Here is an 11,702-nt window from a genome sequence, read left to right as displayed (position 1 = left end):
ATTGCATGCTGGTTGCTTTAAGTTAAAAAAAGAATGTATAGCAGTAATATTAAAATTATTCAAGAGTTTTAGATCTTGGATATCAGATTTTTATACATTCAGATAACATTGATGCTACTTTTAGAACAAAGTTAAAAGAAATGCAGACTGTAAACATTTTACTTTAAGAAATGCTAGTCATATTCTGTAGGTCAGTTTGACTTGTAGGAATTCAATCCGGAAAGGAATTAATATAACTTTTTGTTACGGTGTCTTAATGCTCATTTTGTTGATATTTGTTCAACAGGGATCTCTAAAATTGTCATTTGGTGTCACTTGAAGATCATTGTATACATAGTAGTAAATGCTGCAAATTTAGTAGAGCATTTTAACGTTTAACATATTGTAAAATTTCACTGTTGGAACAAATGGAAAAATAAATACATGTAAAAAGCATCATGAAAGATAAACATGTACATGCATAAAATTTTGTATTAAGATTGGTAATAGATAAAAAATACATTAGTTCAATGGTGTTGGATACATGTAACGGAGGTTGAGCTAATTGAATGACTACATGTTTAGGCGACACCAGTTTTTTGTCCCGGAAGTATTAGATTGTTTTTTTCTATCCATTTGCATCAGTATATGCATTAAGCCCCATTTTCCCAGAGCCATACACATTGGTCATGAATATGGACTAGCAAAAAAACTATTGTTAACAGACACATTTAAGTTATGATGTGTAGACTTTTCATTTTTGAATCAAATACAGTTGTAAATGTTGTGATCATAAATTAAATGGATAGTTTAACTTTCCACAAAATCAAATATATGTTGTGTTAAATATAAACCCAACTTGTTATACTTTCCAAGAAGCATTTTGTTATTTCATAAGTGATTATTTGTACTAATGTACCATGAAATGTTCTTTATTTAGAAAAAGCGATAAGTAAACATTATTTTAAATGTGTTTTTGCTTTGGCAAATAAGTCATGGATTTAGAATAACAAGTAAATACCAAAATCATGCATGTTGTTATGAAACAGTGGTGTTTGTGCATAGCTATTGCATTTAACAAAATTTGATTCCTTCTTTATAACATGACAATACATTTTGTAAAAAAAAAAATGTTGTCATAAAATATTTGACCTTTAAACATTTTATCCCAACAAAATGAACAAAATATTATTCCATATTTTTAAGGTTATAATTATTTTGCAATTTAAGAAGGAGGTATCTGCCATATTATATATATTTTATGTTCCTGAGTATTGTAATTTAAGCTCTCCTGAGCAAAAATTCTGATGGTGAACTTTTGTTATCACCTTTTGTCATCATTTGTTGTCCGTTGTCTGACGTACATCGTCTTTATTATCCCCCGCCAAACGCAGATAGCATTGGCGTTGTCCATCAGTCTGTCCGTCCATCCAATCTTCATGAAACTTGCCCAGAACCTTAGTTATCTCAACAGAGTTAAACAAATTATTCATTTAAAAACTAGGCAGTGGGCGGACAGTTTTCCTTCAATGATTGTAGTGAAACATTGTGAACTCTGTGTTTGTGTAATATTCTTAAAATTTGCTCAGAGCATTTGTTCTAATTATAATGGTCACAGTAAAACGAAAAAGAATTTGGGCTGTTCAAAAGCATGGCCACCACGGGTTTCGGACATCTCCTAACATGGTAATAATGAAACCCTGTTTTAACTCTTTGTTAAAACTTATTGTTTAAAATTACGTTATATTTTTTGTCTAATTTTCAGGTAACTTGTTCAAAACATTAATTTTGGTCTAACAATATCTCGGCCCATTTTCAAAAATAGGGTCAGTCCATTGAAAACACGGTTACACAGAGATAGGGCTGTTTTCTTTATATGGCTATAGTGGAAGCTTGTTAATTATACATGTATAGAAGTCACATGTTTTTGTCAACTCAGCATTAATTTTAATTAAAGCATGTTTTCTAATGATATCTTTGGCATGTTCAAAATGGTTCTAGGTAAAATGCAAGGTCACACAATATTTTACACACATCACAAAAACTGCTTAGATTAGTTAAGTTACAAGGACCTTTGGTGAGCAATTTAGGGCCTTTCAACCTCTTGTTAAAATCCTTGCCTGAATAATACAGTCAGTGTATTCCTATAAGTACTTTTCCTTGTATAATTAATACATCTTAACCTTCAGTCAGTCAGTGTATCTATAAACAACACAAAATGAACACTCAATCTCCAACAAGTTTATTCAGTGCATGCAAAATATGTTGTGATGTAATTCTGTGTGTTTAATTAATGTTTCATCTTTTCTATTAAAATATTTCAAATAAAAAAAAAAGATGTTGTTATTGTATGTCATTGAACATGCTTTTTTCCTTTAATAGAATCAACCACATTAAATATGATTATAATTGATCATTTTGGTTTAGTCACGCTCAAAATATAAAGTAACATTCTATTTGTGTCTACATACATGTTTTAACATTAAGTGTGTCATGCTTACACAAGTTGCTGGGTTATTGCATCAAATGAAGTCAGAAGTAAATATTGAAATAAAATTCAGATTATTGTTCTGTTTTCGTAACTTTTGTACAGGCAACATCAATCATTTATAACTTTGACTTCAATTAATTGTAATTAAGTATTTTTTTATCAAATCAAAGGTTATATAAGTGCTATCTACTAAAACACTTCAACTGGGGAATTATCTACAGATATAGAGACACAATATTATCTTCTGATTTACTCAAATTACTATAGCTTTGAGAAGAATACATTTGTAAACTTTCTTTAAAACACTGCAGCTCTCTTCTATAATTCATAATTCAGCTTCTTAATGTGGTCTGGAAGACTTCTGAAGTACAAGTGTATACAAAACATTTTCATTCATTATTAAACCAGCATCCTGCTAAAATGGTTATTATGCCATAAGGGACCAGCAAAGCTCCAGACAAGCCTTCCCAGGCTCGTCAGGAGCTACCCTTTCTGCTAACAAGACCACAAAACCATGTGTGACTTTACAGAAGACATACCTCATCACCAAACAAGAAGACCACAAAACCATGTGTGACTTTACAGAGACATAGCTCCTCACAAGACGAAACCACAAAACCATGTGTGACTTTACAGAGGACAGCTCTTGACCCAACAACAAGACCACGAAACCATGTGTGACCACGAAACCATGTGTGACTTTACAGAGGACATAGCTCCTCACCAGATATTGAGACCAGAAAACCATGTGTGACTTTACAGAGGACAGCTCCTCACCCAACAACAAGACCACGAAACCATGTGTGACTTTACAGAGGACAGCTCCTCACCCAACAACAAGACCACGAAACCATGTGTGACTTTACAGAGGACAGCTCCTCACCAAACAACAAGACCATAAAACTATGTGTGACTTTACAGAGGACATAGCTCCTCACCAAACAACAAGACCACGAAACCATGTGTGACTTTACAGAGGACAGCTCCTCGCCAAACAACAAGACCATGAAACCATGTGTGACTTTACAGAGGACACAGCTCCTCACCAAACAACGAGACCACGAAACCATGTGTGACTTTACAGAGGACATAGCTCCTCACCAAACAACGAGACCATGAAACCATGTGTGACTTTACAGAGGACATAGCTCCTCACCAAGCAACGAGACCACGAAACCATGTGTGACTTTACAGAGGACATAGCTCCACACCCAACAACAAGACCATGAAACCATGTGTGATGTTACAGAGGACAGCTCCTCACCAAACAACAAGACCACGAAACCATGTGTGACTTTACAGAGGACAGCTCCTCACCAAACAACGAGACCATGAAACCATGTGTGACTTTACAGGAGGACGTAGCTTCTCACCAAACAACAAGACCATGAAACCATGTGTGACTTTACAGAGGACATAGCTCCTCACCAAACAACAAGACCACGAAACCATGTGTGACTTTACAGAGGACAGCTCCTCACCAAACAACAAGACCATGAAACCATGTGTGACTTTACAGAGGACGTAGCTCCTTACCAAACAACGAGACCACGAAACCTTGTGTGACTTTACAAAGGACATAGCTCCTCACCAAACAACGGGACCACGAAACCATGTGTGACTGTTCAGAGGACATAGCTCCTCACCAAACAACATGACCACGAAACCATGTGTGACTGTTCAGAGGACATAGCTCCTCACCAAACAACGGGACCACGAAACCATGTGTGACTGTTCAGGGGACATAGCTCCTCACCAACAGGGGTGTCAATTGTCCAAAATTTGAAATCCGGAAAATTAAGCCGAGAGTCTGAGGACGTAGGAGGGCCCAACCCCCCGAGCCCTAGCTTATTGTTCTTTTTTTATAGTCTTTCTAGGTGCATTTTCTGGTGAGTACAATGCGAAATATTATAAACCAAACCATCCGTAACAACGCATGTGTATTTGTCATTCTAAACAAATGATATTAAGAACTTCAAAATTAAATTAAAATGGACAAACCATACCCTATCCGAAAACGACTGTCCGAAAACATGTCCCGATACATCATTTGCAAATGAAATAAAATATGCATATCGTTTGACTGCAGAAAATGTAAACCAGTAACCAGTAACCTAGCAAATACGCAGTCAATATATAATTTGATTAACATATTGTTTTAAAATATGATATTGCAGTGCTTTACTTTGTCAGTTACAAACTGCTCATGTCAGTGCCAGCCGCTTACCAATCAGAAATCAATAAATAAAATTGGTACCAAGCGCAAATGTCCAGAATGCCGAGGATGCTATAACAATATTCGTTCTGAAATGATCCCGCACTAAAAGAATTTTGTCCCTACCCCCACCCCCCTTAAACAAACTCATTGGATTTACATTCACCTCAAAATCAACCCTGGACGGCTCAAATCCGGATTTCCGGAATAATCCGGAAAATTGACACCCCTGACCAAACAACGGGACCACGAAACCATGTGTGACTGTTCAGAGGACATAGCTCCTCGCCAGACGAGACCACGAAACCATCCTGACCAGACTGCCAGATTGCACAAGCTGGTCTGAAGGTAGGCTGACCATACATGGCATAAGACACTATTACTGAATACAAGTTCTCAGTAATGATGATAGTTCTCTGAAGAATATTATAAATTTTCATTAGAATCTTATTAGTGCTTTAAGCTAGCTTGATATTACAAAGATAATATGAAGTTGGACCACAAAATATACATGTTATTTAGCTGTCCAACAAAGATGCGAGACAAAGCAACCTTATCCAACAATGGGTCAATAGTCAGTGGACAGTGCATGGCAGCCAAACTGTGTCCCACAGAACAAGCACCAGTGCAATCCAGCTTGTCTGCATAGTATGTTCCTTTTGAAATGCCAATGGTAGATAAAGAATCAATAAGAAGACAACAATAAACGGTACTGATTCCATGTTTAATGACTATATATAAACAAGGCATAAGTGTTTCTTGTAAATTTTTAACTAACATTTCTTAACACCTTATTTTTGTTTTATAATACACTTTATCATGTAAATAAAGAACTTCAAAAAGATGAAATACATAGATGAATGAGTATAGTAATCAAACTCGTATATGGATACCGCCACATCTCAACTCTGTTGCAAGTGATCGATTAACAATAGCTATGTAGCCAATAGCCACTTCATTTAAATATAAAGTGCCCTATGGGAAAATGGGGCTTAATGCATGAGCATAAAGAGTCCTTCCAGGTCAGCCTGTTAAGCCTGCACAGGCTTATCAGGGACAACATTTCCACCTGACTGAATTTTTGCTAAAGAGAAAATACAATTAAAGCGAGTGTTGTCCCTGATAAGCCTGTGCAGTCCAGCCTGTAGGCTTATCTAAGAAACTTTATGCACATGCATTAAGCCACATTTTCCCAGAGCAAAGGGCATATATATTTTATAATAGTTCATATATAACAAAGTGATTTTAACATGATATAAACACAGTTAACAAATGTATTTAACTGGCACCTTTGAACTTATCCCTTATAAAAAACAACACAATTAAATGCAGTAATATCTATCAACAGCAATTAGAACATACTGTATATGCCTCATTGTGATATATGGGCCTTGGCCCAAGTTAGAGACTAGTTTAGTATAGGCCTCTGCAGCCATATATATGACGAGTTGAAATGGTGGACCATCAAATCATTTCATTCAAATTCAAGCAAAAGATAACAAAAGTAGTTGCCAACAAACCAAAATGAATATTAATTTGAATATAGAAAAAAAATCTAATTCATTCGGATTTCATCTTTTACTTTTACTCATATTGATCTTCAAAAAAATGCCCTGGACCAAAAATAAACCTTAGCTTCTACATTAATGTTTGAAAAACATCCACAAAATAAAAATAAATTGATGACCCAATAAAGTGTATCCTATAATCTGATAATTAATAAATTATTATGATTTACATACTGTCAAACTTCAAGATTAAAATAAGAAAGAACTTAAAAAGCTGAAAATGAATCACTTGAACTTCTGCATTTTTGAGATCATAAAAGTTCACAAGTTTACTCAGCAACCCAAGTAAATACAATAGAGTTTACACTGAAATGTCCATAAATATGCCATTATAAAGCAAATGAAATTTATAAAAAAAATGACCACTTTGTACTGTTATTTAAACCACCTTGTTTCAGTGTTGTATTAATACGCAAATATAAATAGGACCACCTGTATAATGATCTAATAATTAGCAAGTAAGTATTTCATGGATACATTTACCTGAAGATTTGCCAAAATATGACAAGGTACCAGTAACAATTTAACCAACATTTTATATAATTCACTTGTACATCAGATTTACAAGATATTTATACAAAATCATTGCAACATCAAATAAGAAATGTATTTACAATACGTGCTCCCTCCAGGTAAACTAAAATGTTTTCCTCTTTTGTGTAACAATTGTCTTGACAATTAAATTTGATTCAATCAGTGCAAAAAGCACTTAATGTTCATTTTAAATATGAACATTTATTTGAATGATATCAAAACATGTGCATTTTAAATATGAACATTTATGTGTATTATATCTAAACAATTTTATTGTTACACAATTGAGGGAGAACGTACATATTTTTTTATTTTTTTTTAATTTTACAACTTTTACAACAAATATCATTACATGATTAACAATATAACTATCATAACTATAACTATACAGCCTGCCTTCCAAACAGTACATCACAGGAGCTGCAGCATGCGAAAATGAGCCTTAAGACATATCTGTACAGTCTGCTCCAGATATTGCTCTGCAAACAAATGAGCCATGCTGTGTGGAAAGGGGCTATATGCATTTGCGTAGTGTCTTCCCACATAAGCCTGTGCAGTCAGCACTGATTAATCAGGGGAGACACTTTCCACTTTTATGTATTTTTTTGTTTAAAGGAAGTCTCTTCTTAGGGAAATCCAATTAAGGCAGAAATTTTCATCCCTAATCCGCACAAGCTAATCTGGGACGAAACTTTACGCATATGAATTCAACCCCCTTTTCACAGAGCAATGCTCATATACTTCGATGAGGAGTCAGAATGTCTGGTATCCGGACTATGCTTTGTTGTGTTACTTTATAAGGTAGCTCCTTACCAGACTTTGTGGCCTCATTTGAGTAAACCCATTTTCGCACGATGTGGCTCACAACATAATTATCACATTTATCAAAGGTCAGAGGTCAATTGCCCACAATGTCACACATTTCAACATCATATTGACATTCAATATTGTTCAATAATACGTCAGACTTAATGTGCAAACCACTGAAAGCCAATATATATTTTGGGGGGGGGGGGGGGGTTTCATGCGTATTTAGTTTGTTTCAACAAATATCTCATATGTTGCTATTCTATAGGGTAAAAAGCATCATGTTATTCACACATGTGGGAAATTCATGAGATACTCGATATGCTAAAATAATGTTTATTACAGAGATGAAATGTAAGATGTTATATTGGCAATGAAAAGGATACCCTATTTAGAGGATATAAACAAATCAGAGTCCATCTTGCACTGAAACATATTTTTGTCAAGAACCCAAGACATTAACCCATTTATGCCTAGCGTCTAGAAAAAAGGCCTTGGCAAACAGCGTAGACCCTGATGCGGCGTCTTATCAGGGTCTGCGCTGTTTGCTTAAAGGAATTTCTGTAAGAAATATTCTAAATATAGAAATATATATACTAGACATCCCTAATTTTGGAAATAAATTGATCCAATTTAGAAGGATGGGAGAGTCCACTAGGCTTAAATGGGTTAAAACATGTGCAACACCAGGGCCAGTTTCCAGCAGAAGCTTAAGGGAAATCTTATCATAAGTTGAAAATCTCTTACTTTAAGTGTACAGGTTAGACATTTGTGTATATTAAAATAAACATCTTAAACTATTCTAATAACTGCAATAATACATAAATAATCAACAATACTGCTTTTATAGCTTTTTAACATTTGTTAACTGTTGTAGTAAACACATTTAAATATTTCCTTGAACAACATGTGAACGTGTAATGTTAATGTGCCAATAAGTTTGAATTGTTGATGTTTATAGTGCAATGGGTGACAAAATTATCATGGTAAATCTGAACATTGGACGAAAGAGTAATAGGAAACATAAATAACACTAGATGAATAACAAACTGTACCTGAGTGACAGATTTTAAAGTATAGTTCTAAACAAATTGTTTGTAAAATCATCAGATGTACATAACTGTAATATCAATGCTCTAAATGAGTTAATGAAATTATTGGTGAACTGAATGTCCACACAATACACTCCATTAAAACTACTGTCTATGTACAAAAATGATATGATCCTCATCATGCGAAAATGGGTCTTAAGACAAATGGGGCTATTGTAGCTCCAAACCAGCTTCAGCAATCGCGCAGTCTGGTAATGAGCTATGCTGTCTGCTTTAAAGTCATGAAAGGTTCTGAGGTCTCATCAGCTCATCAACATAGCTCTTGACCAGACTGAATCCATAACAGCCTGGCTCTGTGCTACAGGGCTTTGATGCATGTGCGTTAAGTGTCGTTCCAAATTAGCCTGTGCAATCCGCACAGGCTCATCAGGGACTACACTCACTGCCAAAACTGGAATTAAGTAAAGAAGGGTTTTACCTTTAATGAAAATTACAATAAAAGAAGAGAGTGTTGTCCCTGATAAGCCTGTGCAGACTGCACTGGCTTATCTGGGATGAAACTTAACGAACATGCATTAAACCCCCTTTTCACAGAGCATGGTCTATTAGCTGGCTCTTATGGAGCTATATGTTCCCATATGGCATACCACCCATTTTATAATGATGTGGCACTTATAGTAGTGATCATAACAACATCACCATAACAACAGCGAACCAAATCACATTACATGAGCTGCAATAACTGGAATACAACAACGATCTAACGATTCCAACTTATCATGTGATCAAAATCCACAACAATGTCCTTGCTGAATATAAAATCTTAATTTCAATATTTCAGTAAGCTATTTACAAGCACAACATAACGTTCTTACAGATCTAACTGTATGCATTGAAGACTTGTTGAAATCAATAAAAATATATTATTTCTGATAAGCAAGGACTTCAGTTCTGATTGCCTCTCAAATGATTTATACATTTTCGTATTTAGAGAGTCTCTCAATGAGGGCCTGGTTTTCCTTCATGATTTCCTCGTATTTCTCACGAAGGGTGTCATTTTGTTTTTCCAGAAATGCAGCGCGCATGGCAATCTGATTTTCCTTTACCCGTCGTGCATCTCGGGACCTCTTTGCTGCCACATTATTCTTCTTCCTTCGCTGCCAGTATTTGTCATCTTTGGCAGAATCATCCACAAACACCTGAAACAAGACAGAGCCCAGATCTTATGAGATTCCAATCAGCTATTTTTCATTTTGATATTTATTTATGACAAATGAGCTGCGTCATGCAAAAATGGGTCTTATGCCATTTGTGTCTAACAAAGTTGAAAAATAGCCAACGCAATAACACAGTCTGATTAGGAGCTATGCTATCCGCTCTACAATCACGCAAGGTTTTGTGGTTTTATTAGAAGACAGACTTCTGACCGGACTTTGTGGACTAGAAGGCTGTGCTGAAGCTAGGCTTGTCACATATGGCATAAGAACTATTTTCCCATGACGCAGAAAATATCATGTTTAAACACTAATTTGCATTTGAACATAATTTCTATTTTCATGACATTTTATTAACAACCTTACATAAAAGCATACCATGCCAAACACAAAATCAATCCACATGACATAGGCCCTGAATCTTTTGACTTTTATAGGATTTCACTTGATTTTACCAGACATGGTTCTTTTTAAATATAATAAAGGAAACACCTTTCCAAGTCTATGACTCTCATAAACACAATTGAAATGGTTTAACAGTGGGAATAATAAGAAATTTAATAACAAAAACATCAAACTACAGAACTAAAAAATATTTTGCCTGACAATCACAAAAGAACTATCATAACCTCTGTCATATGCTCCTGAAATTGTAACTTAAACATAGGATGGTCAAAAAAGATCTCTTCAAGGCTTGGCATTTATACTGTTAAATTGGAAAAAACTGTGTCTTATGTGTCAACAGATTCAATCACTGATGTGAACTATCAGGTGATAAAGAGACAATATGGAAAACCAATATACTACCAATATTTTTTACACTAAGAACAAGATCTCCAGCTGTCTCAAGGCCTTGCCTCTGTCGCGTGAAATGTGACATTGGAAAAGATGAAAACATCTTAGGGAGTGTCTAATTCTGTGCCAATCTGGTGCCCAACACAGATGGTGTTTGATATCATCAACAGCAGTCTTTGCAACTAGACATACAGTAACCTTGGAAACCAAGGATTTACCGAAGAGTTCATGATATCAATAGTCATATAATATTCTTCTCCACACCTACTCTAGTTTCTAAATGTGAGCTGCATGCTGGGGAAAAAGGACATTTACGCTTTACCACTTAGATACGAATTTTGACGCACTTATAGTCTCTTAGAAAGTTAAATTTAATTGAGTACCTTTTTTACTAGAAGTTTTTGAGACTTCGTCTGCAAACCTTAGATACTGATGAGCAACAAACAGCATAAATCCTGAACAGACTGTGAGTTACTCGCAGGCTGTTCTGGTTTTATGCTGTTTACACATAGCCATTTTCACTTTGCTTCTAAGTGGGAAAGGATTAATGCATGAAGGTTAAGTGCAGACTCGACAAGCTTAAATCTGGGACGACACTTTCCGCTTTCATGGTATTTTTTATTTAATGGAAGACTCTGCTAAAAAATCCTGTTCCAGCAGTGAGTGTGATCTTATCCAAGTTGAAACTTTAACCCTTTGCATGCTGGGAAATTTGTCGTCTGCTTAAATGTCGTCTGCTGAATTTCTAAAATAAGCATTTTCTTTGATTTCTTTCAAAAGAATACTATCAGAATAGCAAACAGTTTGGATCCTGATGAGACGCCACGTTCTGTGGCGTCTCATCTGGATCCAAACTGTTTGCAAAGGTCTTTAAAATTCGGTTCCCGCACTGAAAGGGTTAAGCACATGCATTGAGACTCATTTTCCTAAAGCAGTTCTCATATATTTATGTTTAAACTTTTTTTTTTAACAGGTATTAGTTGTATTTTTTTAATAATTGTTCAGAATGCTAAAATTTGTGAAATAATAATGTCCATTAGTTATGAA

At 35.2% G+C, this 11,702-nt stretch overlaps 2 protein-coding genes across 12 annotated transcripts in view; one reads left to right on the top strand and one right to left on the bottom strand.

Moving 5' to 3' along the window:
• Positions 1-11,702, top strand: part of LOC127879510 (protein SDA1 homolog) — a 317,665-nt gene that overhangs the window by 229,735 nt on the left and 76,228 nt on the right. The window lies entirely within an intron of this gene.
• Positions 1-11,702, bottom strand: part of LOC127879511 (thyrotroph embryonic factor-like) — a 292,222-nt gene that overhangs the window by 256,600 nt on the left and 23,920 nt on the right. For 2 of the 4 annotated variants that reach the window (XM_052426396.1, XM_052426399.1), the window contains one exon: positions 6,764-9,845. The exons of the other annotated variants lie outside the window; for them this stretch is intronic. In XM_052426396.1, the coding sequence (XP_052282356.1) occupies positions 9,618-9,845 (228 nt within the window). In that variant the 3' untranslated portion in view covers positions 6,764-9,617. Of the gene's footprint in view, positions 1-6,763; positions 9,846-11,702 lie in introns of those variants that run through there. 4 annotated transcript variants of the gene reach the window in all.

The sequence above is a fragment of the Dreissena polymorpha genome, chromosome 4 (genome assembly GCF_020536995.1).
Source record: "Dreissena polymorpha isolate Duluth1 chromosome 4, UMN_Dpol_1.0, whole genome shotgun sequence".
Taxonomy (NCBI): domain Eukaryota; kingdom Metazoa; phylum Mollusca; class Bivalvia; order Myida; family Dreissenidae; genus Dreissena; species Dreissena polymorpha.
This window is presented reverse-complemented; position numbering and strand designations above follow the sequence as displayed.